Source organism: Zootoca vivipara, chromosome 3 (assembly GCF_963506605.1).
Source record: "Zootoca vivipara chromosome 3, rZooViv1.1, whole genome shotgun sequence".
NCBI classification, from domain to species: domain Eukaryota; kingdom Metazoa; phylum Chordata; class Lepidosauria; order Squamata; family Lacertidae; genus Zootoca; species Zootoca vivipara.
Genome location: NC_083278.1, coordinates 71,763,407 through 71,780,845, shown reverse-complemented (window position 1 = coordinate 71,780,845; position 17,439 = coordinate 71,763,407). Strand labels below are relative to the sequence as shown.

The following is a 17,439-nucleotide window of genomic DNA, read 5'->3' as shown; positions in this document are numbered from 1 at the left end:
AACTGTACATTCCCCCCCCCCTTTGCCGTGGAACTAATGAACTCACTTTCCTTAATTTTAAAAAGTTTGACATACGAGTGGGTAAGAAATTTACCGGTAGCAGTACGATGGGTATTTCTAATTTGTTCTCACTGTGTATATATATAAAATGATACAGTGTTGAGTTCATCTGGGCATACATACTCCCCCCCCCCCAAAAAAAGGTGAATAGGATTGCAGCCATAGTCGAAAGTCGGCCTCTTAATGCCTCTCCCTCTCCGGCGCGGGAGATGCAAAATGTGCAGGAGCCTTGCTACAAGGGGCGGGCAGGCGGGTACGCGCGCGTGTGGTCATGGTCACCCCGGTAATCTCCGTTAATTTGACAACTTCAGAGCAGGACGAAGCGAAGGCGGCGGCTGGAATTGGCCTCGCGGCCTCGCCGTAGGCGTCACTGTAACCTAGGAAACCGGACTGTTCCCCGCACTCGACCGTTCGCTGGGGAAGGATTAGAAGAACAACCTCCTCCCTGGCCCCTCACTTCCGAGGGCAGGCGGGTGTCTCTCTCCACGGCAGCCGCGGACGGCGAAGAAAGGCGGACAAAGGCCGTGGCCGGCTGGTGGTGCTGAGGCTGAGGCGGACTTGAGTCCCAATTTCTCCTTCTCCGCTAATCGCCTGTGCCCCGCCCCCTTGCTCTCCGAGAAGAAAATCACTGAACGTCCCTCTCGCGGCGCCTTGGCTGACGTAAGTATTCCTGTGGGAGGAGGCCACGCCCCCTACAGTCTCGTGGCGGAATTCAGCAACAGCCAAGTGCCAGAGCTTCAGAGCACAGTTTGAGTTCGGACACTTTGCAGGGGAGCCTCCGCTCCCGTTTCCTCCACAGCAGGAGGGCCATGGGCTGCTCCACCTCAGGAAAAGGGGCCGCTGCGACCACCACCTCCCCGAGGGCTTCCCCCTTCCATTTCTCACACCACGAGCCACGGTGAAGGACTCCGCGGCCAGGTTGAAAAGGACGCCAGAATCCCCAAGTATTTGCTCGAGCCTTTTCGGCTCTGTATTATCTGTCGACACTAGACAGTGCCGGATTTACATATACGCTAAGCAAGCTGTAGCTTAGGGCCCCACTCTCTTGCCCCCCCCCCATTTTTTTTAAAGGAAAAAACACCTGGATGTACATTTCCAAAATATAAGATAAAAACAAATAAAACCTACATACAGCAACAGTGTTTTGTGTTGTGTAGGCTCCTATGATGTAACTAATGCACCCTGCCTGCTAGTCTGCTCCCTAAAATATCACTGGTTTGCTCATTTCTATATATAGGGTGCCTACATTCTGCATGGACTGGTTGCATGGCAACATGTGCAAATGGCTTTAGATACCTATGAGGTCCATAAATTACCATATAGCATATATTCAACACAAAAAACAGCGACAATTTGTTGTTGACAAAGGACAGCTGGACATATAAATGGCCCCATTAGGGCCTCATCAAACCTAAATCCAGCCCTGCACTTAGTCTTAGACCTTTCCTTCAAGGAGCTCTGGGGTTGTCCCTACAACAACCCCATGAGGTAGGTTAGGCTGAGAAACTGACTGGTGCAAGTTCAACCTGGCCTGTGAACTTCATGGCTGAGTGGAGAATTTGAACTCAAGTCTGCGAGGCCTTAGTCTCTCTCAGCGGCAGTCTCTTGCTGTACAGCAGTACTGCCCAATGGAGGCAGCCGGCGATTCCTCTTGCTTCGCGCTCCCATATAGAATCATAGAGTTGGAAGAGACCACAAGGGCCATCCAGTTCAACCCCCTGCCAAGCAGGAAACACCATCAAAGCATTCCTGACAGATGAAGGAGAAAAACAAAACAAAGTGAAAACTGGTAATAATTTATCTCAGCATTATAAAATGCAGAGTCTTTTTCTTATTTAGGACCTCTGGATGTGAGGAGATACTTGTGGAGCCCTGATTGAAAACCACTGACCTGGGGTGAGTGCAGCTGTGGTGCCCCCTAGTTCCCATCATCCCAGACCATTGACCATGCTGACTGGAGATAATGGGAGTTGGAACCATTCAGCTGCAAACTAGACAGATGGAGAGAGAAGGAGGCCCCTTTCCCGCACTCTGTTTCTGCTGCTGAAATTCCTTATGTTACGGCACAGTGATCTGCAAATCCCTTGCCAGCACTTCCGGAGAAAATCCTCCCCCTGCTCACACACTTGTCTGTTGGAGACTCACCGGCCACCCTGGGAAGCAAATATTGTTCTGTCCTCCCATGCAAAGCTGATGCCAAAATAATTTAGTACAGCATTGCACTGAACAAGCTTGGATTCTTGTAGGACACTGGCACTGAAGATAAAATTTAAAAAGACTGAATTCTTTTACATGTAAGAGAATTGTTGCCTGTCTGGCAACACTGATTGAAATCCTTTGTTGTCAGCTTTTGCTATGTTGTTGCCAACAAGGGACTTGAAACTGTCTAATCCTCTTTGCTTTTTAGAAGTTTAATCATCAGCAGTTCTCTTTTTTCAGTTACCCCCATCTTTGGCAACAAAGCTCAACTTGTCCACATTTTGTTTCAAAATATAAAATGGGCAAAAATGGAATGTGCAACTGAAGTTCCAACATTTTATGTTCATCCAGTTGTGTATAATTGGATGACTATGGTCTTTCAAGAAAGGAAAACAAACCAGAAAACCAAACAGTCATGGTGATGTGGTAGTCCTAAACATTGCACTCTTGGAAATGGATAAAGTTTGACTGTCTTGAGACATCACAGTACTTTAACTGGAACTGGTAAGCTGCAGTATCTGATGTAAAGATTTGCATTGTAAATTATCAGCTAATCAGCAGCACCTGCAAACCCTGATCTGAAGACAAACACTTCATTTGCCTATATGGTTTGAAATCAAATTGGGCAAAATGTCATTTGTTTTGGGGGGTTTTGCAGACCAGGTTGAAATAGGTGGGTGCATTGGAGCACTCCTTGCTACTGGGTCTCCCTTGCTGATGACTGAGCAACTTTGCTGGCAGAACTGGGCACAGGATACCTAAATCCTCCCAAAGCTAACCCCCCTCCCCCAGCACATGGCAGATGAAGGGCCTGAATTCTTCTCTGCAAAGTCATGCCTATGCATTCTGTGAGGCTTTGCTTTTGTCTTACTCTTACATATTTATTATCCTTTAATAAAAGGTAAAGGTAAAGGGGCCCCTGACCATCAGGTCCAGTCTTGTCCGACTCTGGGGTTGTGGCACTCATCTCGCTCTATAGGCCGAGGGAGCCGGCGTTTGTCTGCAGACAGCTTCCGGGTCAGGTGGCCAGCATGACAAAGCTGCTTCTGGCGAACCAGAGCAGCACACGGAAACGCCGTTTACCTTCCCGCCGGAGCGGTCCCTATTTATCTACTTGCACTTTGATGTGCTTTCGAAATGCTAGGTGGGCAGGAGCTGGGACCGAGCAACGGGAGCTCACCCTGTTGCAGGGATTCGAACCACCAACCTTCTGATCAGCAAGCCCTAGACTCTGTGGTTTAACCCACAGCACCACCTGGGTCCCTGTCCTTTAATAAGGGGGTCAATAATTTTGTGATCATTTAGCCATGTTGTCCTTCTATTAAATATCATAAATATTTTACTTCAACATAATAAATATTTTAAAATATTATAAATGTAGCTGCTATCTAATAATGAATGAGACATTTCTAATTAAATGCTAATTTGGTGTCTATTTCAGCTGTCCAATGGAAAGCCCTGTGGACCTCTGTTTTGCTGAAGAAGGATGTAGCAGCAGCATTGTTCTTGAAAAACAAGTTTTTAGATCCAAAGTGCCAGAATCACATGTCCAGCTTGCTTGTAGCATGCATTACTGTGCTTTTCCTTTGAATGGGAATGAGCTTTGTATTTTGAATACTACTGATGATCCTGACCGCCAGGTTAAAAACTTAGTTCTTTCTTGTAAGATGTATATTAACAACAACAACAACAATGTTCCAAAGAATGAAATCCACCATGCAGTGCTCCTGTGCAAAATCTTTGAAAATGAATGAAAACTGTGCTTGCGAGACAATATAGCAGGCATAGGCAAACTCGGCCCTCCAGATGTTTTGGGACTATAATTCCCATCATCCCTGACCACTGGTCCTGTTAGCTAGGGATGATGGGAGTTGTAGTCCCAAAACATATGCAGGGCCGAGTTTACCGGTACCTATGCCTGCAATATAGTATATGAGCCAGAAGGGGTGGTCACTACCATCTGGGGTGAAAAAGCAAGGGCAGCCTTTATTTGATAGCCATATTTGATACTAATAAAATTAGCAGCCATGTTGGTCCTCAGTAATGAGTAGCTTTCCCTGAAAAAGCTAAGCCTTTAAAAGTGGGCAGATATTTGCTAGTTGGTTATTAGACTGGAGGTATTTTAGCTGTATGTTTATATTTTTGTATATGTTTGAAATGTTTGTATTTAAATTCTATAAATCTCTCTGAGATCAATAGATAGTTTGTATAACTAAAATGAATATTTTGAAAGAAACTGATTGATTAGCTGCATATAATTTATCTATTTCAAATTACCAAATACTCTTTTGTCAGCCATTACACTTACTAGGTCATCACCATTCAATTACTGCATTGGCATTTGGGAGCAAAGACAATCCACTCCTCATTTGCTCTGCTTCACGTGACTACGTAATAGTGTGGAATCTGGATGAATGCATGAAAAAGGTTTTACAAGGTGAACACTTTGTGATAAAAATTCAGTGGGCGGGATTCTCCTAACCAGCCTCGATTTATGCTTGTGAAATGGAGTTTATCAAGAGAGGAGATTCCATGGTTGTAGGAGATGCTGAGTGAAGGTTTTTTTTAAAAAGATATATATATATTTATTGATTTTAAAAAAATATAATGGAAAAACATAAAAAACACAGAGTATACACAACATAACAAAATGCCAACATAGCAATAAAAAAGAAAAGATATCCAATCAATCTTACATTATAAATCTTTGTCAACTTCCTCCATTCCCTCTCAACTGCGTTTCATCATATTACTTCCTTAGTACTTTCCAAATCTTTATTACAATCTTTTTTATATTTAATAATTATCTAAATCTTTTAATACTTTTAATATCTTATCAATACTATAACTCTCTTATACTTATCTCAAAATACAATCCTATTCTACTAAATCTTAAAATTCAATACAATAATACCACTTAACTAAATCTTAATACATAATGAACTTAACTAACAATCTTCTACAACCTCCTTTTACTTCCAAATCTTTTGCTTAAAAACTACTAATCTTACAATTCTTTTCTAAATAAACTTTAAATTTCTTTCAATCTTTTCCCACTGATTCTTCCCCCTGGTCCCGGAGTCTCCCAGTAAGCTCGGACAGTTCCATGAATTCTATCAGCTTCATCTGCCAGTCATCCACTGTGGGTATATCTTCAGTTTTCCAATTCCTTGCTAATACAATTCTAGCTGCTGTTGTGGCATACAGAAAAAACGTAATATCTTTCTTGGGTAATTCCTCTCTAATTATCCCAAGTAAAAAAAGCTTCTGGTTTCTTAACAAACGTGTTTTTCAACACTTTCTTCAATTCATTATAAATCTTATCCCAGAAGCTCTTTACTTGGGGGCATGTCCACCACATATGGTAAAAGGTTCCTTCCACATTCTTACATTTCCAGCATTTGTTATCCTGTTTATGATAAATCTTAGCTAGCTTTACCGGTGTAAGATACCATCTATACATAATCTTCATCATATTTTCTTTCAATGCATTACACGCAGTAAACTTCATATTCTTCTTCCACAACCTTTCCCAATCTTCTATCATTATACCGTGTTTCTCATATTATAAGTCATGTCTTATAATTTTTTTTACTCAAGAAAATAAGCCTATGGCTTATTTTCGGGGGGTGTCTTTTATTTTTTAAAAAAATTACAGTATGGTACCTCCCCTGTCGCGGCTCGGCGCCCGGAACTGGCTGCTGCTGCGCTGCTGGGCGCGTTGTCGGCGCTTCAGCAGGGCACGCTGCTGGGTCCCGCCGGGTCGGGGCTTCACGCGGCGCGCGCTGAGGCTCTTGCCGGATCCCGGCTCGGAGCAGCGCGCGCTGCGGCTCTTGCTGCGTCCCACCGCCGGGTTGGGGCTTGGAGCAGCGCCAGCGCCAAGCGCCAACCCAGCAGCGGGACCGGCGGGACCTGCAGCGCGCGCTGCTCCAAGCCCTGATGCGGCGGCGGGACGCAGCAAGAGCCGCAGCACGCTCAAGCTCGGGGCGTTTTTCACTCACTCCTGCTTGGCGCCGAGCTCCCAGCAAGACTCACCGCCGCTGCTGCCTCCGCGCACAGCAGTTCAAAGCTCCAGTGGGGCAGCCTCTTTGCAAAGGAGCTCCGGGAGGGACCAGCGAGTGGCAGCCGCGGCGGCCAATGAAGGCTCGGCCGGGTGTTTTTTGTTGTTGTAGCTGCGTCCCGCTGCGTCCCTCCTCTTCCTGTCGCGGCTCGGCGCCCGGAACTGGCTGCTGCTGCGCACGTTGTCGGCGCTTCAGCAGGGCACGCTGCTGGGTCCCGCCGGGTCGGGGCTCCACGCGGCGCGCGCTGAGGCTCTTGCCGGGTCCCGCCGCCGGGTCGGGGCTTGGAGCAGCGCGCGCTGCGGCTCTTGCCAGTCCCGCCGCCGGGTCGGGGCTTGGAGCAGCACGCACTGCGGCTCTTGCCAGTCCCGCCGCCGGGTCAGCGCTTGGCGCGGTGCATGCTGCTGGACATTTTGGAGGGGCAGCAGCAGCCGGTTCCGGGCGCTGACAGGCATCTTCCTCTTCCATGGCGCCATCCAGACCTGCTCCCACCACTACGGCTTATTTTTGGGGTATGTCTTATATTTCTTCAACTCAGGAAAATCCTGCCATGGCTTATTTTGTAGGGATGACTTAAAATATGAGAAACACGGTATTATGCCCTACATCTTTTGCCCAATCAATCATCACAGATTTTGTCTGCTCATCCTTAGTATGCCACTTCAACAATAGATTATACATCTTTGAAAGATTCTTAGCTTTAGATTCTAACAATTCTGTTTCCAATTTAGATTTTTCAATTTGAAAACCTACTTTTCTATCCAATTTATACACTTCATTTATGCTGAGTGAAGGTTTTGTTGAGCTTTACACTTCTAATTTCCATTAGTTTTGTCTTTTGCTGTATTTCAGAAGGGGGGAAAAAGAACAATGGTACAGAGGTGTTTTTGTATGTTTTTGACTGTAATTCTGTCCATTTACTTGAGAGTAGGTACACACACAGTGGAACATCGGTTTATGAACACCTCGGTTTACGAATTTTCGGTTTACGAACGCCGCGGACCCATCTGGAACGGATTAATTCACTTTCCATTACTTTCAATGGGAAAGTTCGCTTCAGTTTATGAACGCTCCAGTTTATTAACAGACTTCCGGAACCAATTACACCCATGCTTCGGGTTAAGTACGCTTCAGGTTGAGTACTCCGCGGACCCGTCTGGAATGGATTAATCCACTTTCCATTACTTTCAATGGGAAAGTTCGCTTCAGTTTATGAACGCTTCAGTTTATGAACAGACTTCCGGAACCAATTGTGTTCATAAACTGGGGTACCACTGTGTGTGTGTGTGTGTGTGTGTGTGTGTGTGTGTGCTATTAAAAACAAGTAGCTTTCATATAACTATTGAAGTTTTAGTTTTCTGAAATAGTCATAATAATTTAGCGTTTTGTTTCAAATATTGCAGGGGTAATGCCAGAAGGCATTGTTATTGGAACACTTTTGGGAATGGTGCTTTATGTTCGATTTAGTCCAGATGATGAGACAGTTGCAGTATGTGCTGGCAATCGGATATACATGCTAAATGCAAAGGTGAGAGCCTATGTTGTCAAACATACCACAGTGCGATATTGAAATATAGCTATCTTTGCCATCAAAGAAGTAGAAATCATTTGAAAGCAAGTTGTACTCTGGTCCATCAAGTAACTGTATTTTTCACAAGTGATGGACAAGTACATTACTTAACTTCTCACATTTATTGGGATCAAACACTACCAATTTTATTTTGAAATTTTATCTGTTTTTCTTCTGGGATCGATTGCAGGATGAAGCTATACTTGCTGAATTGGAGGGCCACCTGGCTCCAGTGACTGCTGCTGAGTTTTGTCCTTGGGAAAAAAATAGACTTATATCAGTTTCTGAAGATAGAAGTTTTAAGGCAAGGAAATCCTCTCTTTGGTTTTTTTAAAAATATTTTTATTTTGGCTCAGGCTATGAAGCTTAGTATAATGTTAAGACAAAAGAAGCACTCAAATATTAAACCATATAGTGCTAATATGCTTTATTTTCCAAAAAGAATATTCTAATTAGAAGAAGGAAAATAAAGACTGGGTATACTATATAATCTTCACATCTGCTTTCCATGATCAGATATGAAAACTGAACGCTACTGTTCAGTCATAATTAATTTTTCTGCATTGCTTGGTCTTTGGGGTTCTGTTCCCATTCCATGGAGTCAACAGAAAAATCAAATGGTTTTATTTATTTATAAAGTATTACATTGGTTACATTCATTATTATATAAACTGAAATTTATACATTACCATGTTTTTCCCCAAAAGGTATGGGACTATTGTACTGGACTGTTAATATATCAGTCAGCAGTAATAACAGGTATGCTTTTAAAAATAATGAATCAATATCAACCAGCCTCTTTTTCATATAGAATAATATTTGACATAAGAGATGAGCATTTTAATCCATTCCAATATTAGTATTTGGACAAAACAACAGTAAATTGTTAGAACAACACAATGCAATATACATTCAGTTCCATATCATTACCCCCATTCTCCATGCACCAATAATTGTACTTAGTTGCCATGACCCAGAGTCTTCACGTATATTTTTGTGCATATGTATAATTTCTCCATTCCAAAGTGGCATCCTGTTAATTTCAGCGGAGGCTGCAGATCTCAAAGGAAATCACCCAATTGGATCTGCTACCTACATAGCAATGGACAGATGTTGCAGCTATGTGTGCTATGGAGTTCCTGTATCCATAAAATATCATTATATTGGGATGCAAAATTATATTGAGTACTAATTGTTTTTTGTTTCTGTGTTTTACTGCTGTATTGATTTGATGGTGAGGGTTTTCAGTTTAGGCCCACTGGTTCCTTATTTCTTTTTCTTTCCCATCTTTTGTTTCTTGTCTGCCTCCTTTTCTCCAGCATTTCCTCTTCTGAGTCTCTTCATTGATGAAGAAAATAAACAGATTATCACTGGATGTGCAGATGGACAGGTAAGAAGCATTCTGGGAATTTGACATGTTGTAATTTTAGTTTTATACCCCTGTTTTCACCTACATCCTTATGTTCATGCCTCCTCTCACCTCCTTTTGTGCAACCTACTTTGCACACACATGATACGTTTCTGCATCTTCCTCCCCACACACATTTTAAGTACTAAGCACCATTTCCAACTTCTGCACCCCTGCTTTACTCAAACATTTGCTGTTATTTAAAGCTGCCATTTTACTGTGTGCCCCTCCATCCCTGCTTTACTCAAATCTCTGCTGTTTAAAACTGCCATTTCTCTCTCTTCCTCTACACCCCAGCTTTACTTAAACTTCTGCTGTTTGTCCCTCCCCTTTTGCTCCTATGCCATGGCCATTGCTGTTGTACAACCTAATTTCTCTTTCCTCTCTGCTCTCCTCCCCAGACATTATGCAAATCCTAGATTGTGATGAGGCATTACAAATCCTCCAATGGGGTCTGCGCAATGTATATGGGAATAAATCTAGTACAGATCAAAGATTTGTTTGCCTGAAAAAAAGTTGGTTGCCAAAATACCATTTCCTAAACAAATTGGAGAATATGGAAATTTATGTTTGAGATGAACTTTATTATATTTATAGGATTTGGTATTTGGCCACATCACTGAATTAAGATGATAATACCAGAAACATTTACTTATTAGAAGAGAAATGCAGAAAGCTAGCTTATAGTTTTATTCTCTCTTTCAGCTTTGGATCTTCAGCTTGATTAGTGGGCATCAGTATCGCTGTGTGGTACATATAAATATAAAGAAAGAAAGAGAGAAGTTTTACAACAAAAAAAGGAAATCCAAACAATTGGGTAACATGCTTCTGGAAAACATTTTAAAATATTACTAGTTAGCAAATGATGTGGGTAAAATGTATTTTTCATATAGATACTTTTTATGAATCTGGATTAACTTTATATCCAGATGCCATATGAATTGATAACATAGGGACACAAATCAAGAGGGCCTCCGAAACAGAGAGCTCAGAAAGACTGATCTTGAAGGAGGCCTTTACTTATAATGTGAATATGTGTGAACTTTGTCAGCTCCAAAGATGTCACATTCAATTGACAGTATGATACCATCTCCTGCTGTGTGCTGTGATAGATAGTACTACGCAGAAATTGTCTTATACTAGTTGAGAATTGTATTATCGAAGCTAATTTGGAGCTGTGTTTTGCTAGCACAAGTTTCCCAGGCTAGACAGCTCTGCCAGATGAGTTATATAGCAGCAGTGCATAGCTATGAACTCAGCTTATTGCTTCTAGCTTTCATTAAATGTCTTAAGCAACTTGTTTCTGGTTTAATAGGCATTGTCTGTTTTCCCTAGATGAGATTCAGAATCCTTCTAAGGTGTATACTTCAAATGATTTAAGGAAAGAAGAAACAGTTGAAACTACCTTTCCAGTTCTCAGAATTGAACTCTGTGACAAATCGATAAATGTAGGTGATGAAGAACACAGGTAAGTGCACTAAGTTATCATTCACTGTTTGATATAGTTTGTTATGTAAAAGATAATAATAATAATAATAATAATAATAATAATAATAATAATAATAAGAAAATCATATAAAAGTATTTTGTGTAGGTAATATTTTATAGTAGGTGATGACTTTTTAATGCTGTATTACAGCCTTGCTGTAATAACTTGAAGGCATTGTATGGAGGACATGCATGCCATTTTAAGAAAGCGTAGTGTCAAACCCTTGAATAAGCAAATTACAAATAAAATTTCACACTGAAAGCATCATAACTCCTAACCATCATAACTCCGAACCCATCTTCATGTCAGTTTTCATTTATATCTGTGCAGCTGATGAGCCACATAAAACCACTCTGTTTCCCCCTAACCTCCCTCCCTCATCATCTTGACACTGCACCTTTCTTTTTAATCATAAACATACCTTAAAGTGCAGGCTATAGCTTAGTAGTAGTAGAACATCTGCTTTGTATGCAGCAGGTCCTAGGTTCAATCATCAATATCTTGAGATAGGATTGGGAGATACCCTTTCTGAAATCCTAAATGTTCCTAATTGAAAGAAAGAACATTATCCAGCTCACATCATGAGTTATCTGTATAAAAGCTATGAAACTTTAAAATACCTCATTGTATCTGTAATGAAGAGAATGTCAGATTTTTTAAAATAAAAAATTAGATACTCTACTTCTCTTTTTATTTTCCAATTAGTTTGCCTACTGTGAATGCCCAATGCTTGTGGATAGGAAGCTCTACTGGTTTATTCATAATTAACATGGCAAATTTTGAGTTGGAAGCTGTTTTACATTACAGAGGTATGATAATTTATTATTACAGCTTGGTGTGATTTACATATGGAAAGTCCCTTACTGCATAAGCGGAGTTCCATTTGCACAACAGATATTCTCCTTTCTCTGCTCCCTCTGTGTGCTTCTCAAAGTCTGCCCCTTTGGAGCAGATTTTGCTGATGGGCAGAGAGCTGCAGGGGACAGGAAAGGAGGGAGAAGTTCTGTTGCACAAACGTCAACCCAAGACTCATTGTTCATGTGTTTCTGTTTCTACTAGCTAGTTAGAATTACAGAGGTGTGCTTGTCTGCTAGCAGGTTTGACTTGTTATTGCACTGGAAGTTTATGCGTTGGTATTAGGTTGATTAAATCAGTGGAATTATATTGACTTACCATACATATGATGAAAGCCTTGTAGCCAGTATTTAATTTAATGTGGAACTTTTCTATATTAGCAAAGGAAAAAAATGTTTTATAACATTGGGTGTTTTGTGTGTAAAGATTTCAGTGCCCTAAGCATTCAGTTTGCTGGATCATGTGCTTTAATGAGGAAGGCAATCAATGGCAAGGTGAGTACAGTATTTAAATTATTTTTAAATATTAACTTTTTTATTGTTTATAGCACAGTTTATTCTTCCTTGAAACTGAAAATTTAGAGGGACCTTAAATTTGGGGAGAAAGCTAACCTCACATTTGTGGTACACTTTTAGATAAGGTTATGATGTCTCTCCAAAGAATATTTTTTTTTTTGAGAATGTAGTGGGCAGTGATGGAGAATATAGCAGTAGTGATGCAATTCTTCACAGAAGTCATGAAAAAAATCCCACACTGAAATACTAATAAAAAAAGAATTATGCTGTTGGTTTATATCACTAGCTCTGTTGTGTTAGCGCTCATCAGCTACAGTTCTCCCAGACCTAAGGCATAAATATTTTCCAATTTTGCTATCCAAAGTATCTGGGATTCTCTGCCTTTGAGCATTATTTAGCTGTCAATTCACAGTTTTCCTATTTGAATTAGTCTATACCACAAGTTTGTATATGTAGAGCAACTTCGAGCTTTCTTGTTCATACCAGTAGGTATTCCCTTTTGTGTTTGTCCCTGCCTTCTCATTTGTTGATTTTATTATGCTAATAATAAATAAAAGTACCAACAGGGCATGCATGTATATAGTTGCGCATGGATCTTTATTTTTTATCTTTTAGAAAACACTTCCCCAACCAAGAAATGTGCAAAAGTACACAGTCAGACAATTGTGAATTTGCTTGTGCAGTTTTCTAGTTTTGTGCAAATACGAAGGATAAAAATTAAAATATGTATAAGGCTACAGTCTTCCATTCAGGAGTGCCCTGGAAATAGGGGTACACATGGAAAAGAAAAGAAAGAATTGAGGAAGTAGTAGGCTTGGGTTGGCTTGAAAAAGGGAGTAGTAGACAGCGGGGACTGAGCCATCCACCCAGAAACATTGAAACAAATAGTATGTGACCTCAAATTTGTTGCTCAGTTCCCCCAGTTCATCAGATTATCCCCATATCAGGTAAACCTCAGTTTACAGGGGGAAAGCATCAAGATTGGTGCTGTTGGAGAGTAATGTCATGTGGACTATGCAGATTAAATGTGAAGGCAAACAGCTGCAAACACACAGTGAACTCTGGTGTAGACAAGTCACATCAACTTCATTGGACTGGTCATGTTGTGTGGATGCCTGATTATCATCTTCCAAAGCAACTACTCTATTCTGAACTTAAAAATGGAAAGCATAATGCTGGTGGTCAACAAAAGAGGTTTAAAGACTGTCTCAAGGCAAATCTAAAAAATGTAGTATAAACACTGACAAATGGGAAACACTGGCCTGCGAGCGCTCCATTTGGAGAACAGCCTTTACCAAAGGTGTCATGGGCCTTAAAGACGCTCGAACTCAGGACGCAAGGGAGAAACGTGTAAGAGGAAGGCACGCTTGGCAAATCCACACCGTGATCAACTCCTGTTTGGAAACCAATGTCCCCACTGTGGAAGGACATGTGGACCTAGAATTGGCCTCCACAGTCACTTACGGACTCATTGTTAAAACCGTGTTTATGGAAGACAATCTTACTCGGCTACGAGTGATCGTCAAAGAGAGAAGAGACAAGTCCCAAGTAAAATGAATGCAGAGCTTCATACACACATTCATGGCGCTGAAATAGCCCATGTCTTACTAATTCTAATGGCTTGGATCCAAAGGTCTCCTGTGTGAGGATTCCTGATTTCCACTAATTTCCCCACCCTTCTGCAGCCCTGCACACTGCACCCCACATTGTCCCAAAGGGTTTCCCACCCCTAAGGAGTGAATTTTAGAGGTGTTGAGGGGGATGCACAGAAAGGGGAGATGGGAAAGTCCTGTTCCATGAGCCGAACTCTGCCCCCAGACACTAGGATACAAACCACTGATTACTGTTTACTATGTTGGCATTATTTTGGTTTGAAGGGAGAAATGCTTCATGGACATGTCTCTGCAGGTGTTCTGTTTGCTAACTTCAATGTTTGAGAATAGAATTGCCTTACTGGAGATTAATGTTGCGGCCCTGTTGAGATCCCAGCAGAGTGAACTCCATTTAAGTGGAAGTGAGAAAGGCCTGTCTGTAGTTGCCAGGTAATGAATCATTAAGTCACTTGGTTTTATTTGAATCTCTACCAGTTCCACCATACAGCTAGCATCTGTCACAAGTTAGAAGATAAACTGTTAGATATAGGGTACATTCAGATGGGGGGGAGGGTTGTAGCATTAGTGCTTCTGTCCCAGATGCTAATGTTCCTTTTACATGGCATTACCTGTTGCATAATGAAAATGTGACTTTTTGATTGATATACCACCATGTTGTGCTAATTTTAAATGGTGGGAAAGGATGGGATACCCGAATACTGCCCCAGATTTTATCAAGTGAAATTACAACTCAAAACTCCTGTGATTTTCTGGGTGGATGGGTTGTAATCATCAGCTTCAAGTACAGTGGTACCTCTACTTACGATTAACTCTACTTATGAATGTTTCTACTTATGAATGGAGCTCCGTCCACCATCTTGGATGCGGTTTAGATAGGATTTTTTCTACTTACAAATTTTTAGATAAGGTTGCTTCGACTTATTTTTTCTCCCAATGCATTCCTATGGGATTTGACTTACATTTTTTTCGACTTACGAATGTGCATTCAGAATGCATTAAATTCGTAAGTAGAGGTACCACTGTATTGATTTTCAAGCTCATGAGAGGAGCTGATTTTTTTGGGAAATCAGTGTTTCTAGCAGTGCCCCAAAGTCACTAGTACTGCTCTTTCATAAACGGTTTTTATATATGAGTCTTCTGATTTGTTTGATTTTGTTGTTGTTGTTGTTGTTGTTGTTGTTGTTGTTGTTGTTGTTGTGTTATTGTTGTTAACCCACTTTTACTCTAAGATCCCAGTGTGGGTTACAATAATTAAAGCCCAGTGTTAAATACCATTTAAAACAGCCTACAATTTCCAAATCACGGTGGGTCCTAAAAATGTACATCTCCCGTAACCAAAGCCCGGGTAAAGAAGTGTGTCTCTTCTTAGATGCTCTCTTCTGCCAACCTCTCCTTTGTACCCGAAGAAAGAAAAAAGCCAACTTGTAAGTAAAAAAGGTAAGCTTGGTAAACTTTCAACCAGTTTGGCACTTATTGATAAATAGCTATTCTTTGGCGTGCTAAAGAGTCGGCGTCACGAAGAGTCGGACACGACTAAATGACTAAACAACAACATTCTTTATTTGGGGTGAAGAAGCATCCAAAACAGATGGGTTAAGACCTAGTACCACCTGGGAATACAGCTGACATCAGACTAGGTATCTGGGGTGGTGACCAGTCATCTTTTGTTTCTTTTTCTGGGTTTATGTTATTCTTTCTGTTCTGTTTTTATTGCTGACTTTGTTAGCTGGTTTGAGGTTTTTGAACTGAAGAATTGGATTAAATATTAATTTATAAATAAATGTTTTGGTAGAAGATATTCCCAGGTAAGTTGATGTAAGATCAGAATATTCCACTATATCCAGCAATAATTTCTGGATGCAAGATCATGTACATGTGGAGTTCTACTTGATGCAAGATTTTCCCTAGTCATTGATGGTAAAAAGGGTAAAGGGACCCCTGACCGTTAGGTCCAGTTGTGACCGACTCTGGGGTTGCGGTGCTCATATCATGTTATTGGCCGAGGGAGCCAGCGTACAGCTTCCAGGTCATGTGGCCACCATGACAAAGCCGCTTCTGGCGAACCAGAGCAGCGCACAGAAATGCCGTTTACCTTCCCGCCGGAGTGGTACCTATTTATCTACTTGCACCTTGACGTGCTTTCAAACTGCTAGATTGGCAGGAGCTGGGACCGAGCAACGGGAGCTCACCCTGTCGTGGAGATTCAAACCGCCGACCTTCTGATCGGCAAGCCCTAGGCTCTGTGGTTTAACCCACAGCACCACCCGTGTCCCATTGATGGTACCTGGCTCTAATACTTCCTCCATCTTGAGATCAGGCTGACCCACACATTATTTTTGCTCAGTTGACACCTTAAAACCTATTTGTTCATGTAGGCTTCTGGAACATTGTGGGAAGGGCATTTTATGTATAATATAATGCTGCCATTATACGGTATGATATTTTGTGGGGTTTTTTGTATTATTTTATTAGTCACTGTGGACATTAGAGGAAGGGCGGTGTATAAGAAATCAAATAATATTAATGCTCTCTCCACTGGAGACAAAATAAATATGTATGGGAAACATTCCCCTCCGTTGAAGCAGTGAGAGAGGCCACACAAACAGGGACTGTAGATTTGCATTACTCCATCTCTGGAACTCAGGCCTGTTGCACAGAGCATCCTGTTTATTCAGTTTAAAAATAATTCTGTTTTTAAAAGACAGAATTATATAGCAAAAGTTCAACATTTTAAAAGCTGAAACAAAGTAACCTGAACTTCCGGGGTATTCATATTTGTAACTACCGTATGTGTTTGTTAATCGTATTTATTTATTGTTCCTTAATTGTAATTATAACTATTTATTTATTTATATATTTTTTAACTCAGGTACAAAAAGCCCAATAAAAGACCAGCCACTGGTCTTCCATAATAAAATTAAGTCCTCAGGTTACACATCAGCGCCACAGTGAGTACATATTATGTCAGTATAATTATTTTTAGTGTTTTGAGATCGATTTTTAAATTTTATTGTAGAAAGAGAAGCTGCATGACTGTCACAGCATATTTGACATATGGAAAATGTAATGTAAAATGGGCTAAAGAGTAAAAAAAATATTAGCTTGACAATATTAAAACTAAGGTTTAAAGAAATGCTTGTTCGGGAAACTAGCACATTCACAAATAAATTAAAATTGTAAGTCTAAAATTATGGAATTTTAGCAAAATCTGCATCGCTTGGACTACAAGTATCACTATTTTCATAATTTATTTGGATTTCTTAGTAATGGGGTGGGGCCAGGAAATACAGAGTTCACTGAAACCTTTCTGTCAGCTACTGGAAATCTCTGACTTCTGAGATTTCAGCAGGCATTATCTATACACTTTTAAGCATAGCTTTGCAGCCATAAAGGCTAGAAACCTTTTTAAAAAATGAAAGTTGAGATTCTGTGCCCATTATTACTTCCTGCACTCTTCCTGCATCCCTTAAGAATCACAGCATGGCTATATATGCATTGGTGGCTACATGTGTATTGCCCACCTGCTTGTCTGTGTAACTTAGATTTTGATATTCCAATACTGAGGCAGTTATTTCTCATTGCTTATTTAATGGGTTTGCATGCAAGAATTCCCTTCCTCTGAAAGAAGGAAGAGAACTTTTGGATTTAGCTCACTGTTGTAACAGTAACACC

The 17,439-nt window shown here is 41.0% G+C and overlaps 1 protein-coding gene across 1 annotated transcript in view; it reads left to right on the top strand.

The window, feature by feature from the left end:
• The first annotated feature begins 419 nt into the window (after positions 1–419).
• The window catches only part of WDR27 (WD repeat domain 27), an 80,150-nt gene continuing 63,130 nt past the window's right edge, over positions 420–17,439 (top strand). The window contains exons 1-15 of the mRNA XM_060272834.1: positions 420–1,956; positions 2,500–2,763; positions 3,701–3,899; positions 4,555–4,696; positions 7,721–7,845; positions 8,078–8,191; positions 8,595–8,646; positions 9,207–9,277; positions 10,001–10,112; positions 10,631–10,763; positions 11,490–11,593; positions 12,066–12,133; positions 14,063–14,196; positions 15,137–15,204; positions 16,637–16,715. Coding sequence (XP_060128817.1) covers positions 3,708–3,899; positions 4,555–4,696; positions 7,721–7,845; positions 8,078–8,191; positions 8,595–8,646; positions 9,207–9,277; positions 10,001–10,112; positions 10,631–10,763; positions 11,490–11,593; positions 12,066–12,133; positions 14,063–14,196; positions 15,137–15,204; positions 16,637–16,715 — 1,394 coding nt within the window. The 5' untranslated portion in view covers positions 420–1,956; positions 2,500–2,763; positions 3,701–3,707. The remainder of the gene's footprint in view (positions 1,957–2,499; positions 2,764–3,700; positions 3,900–4,554; positions 4,697–7,720; positions 7,846–8,077; positions 8,192–8,594; positions 8,647–9,206; positions 9,278–10,000; positions 10,113–10,630; positions 10,764–11,489; positions 11,594–12,065; positions 12,134–14,062; positions 14,197–15,136; positions 15,205–16,636; positions 16,716–17,439) is intronic.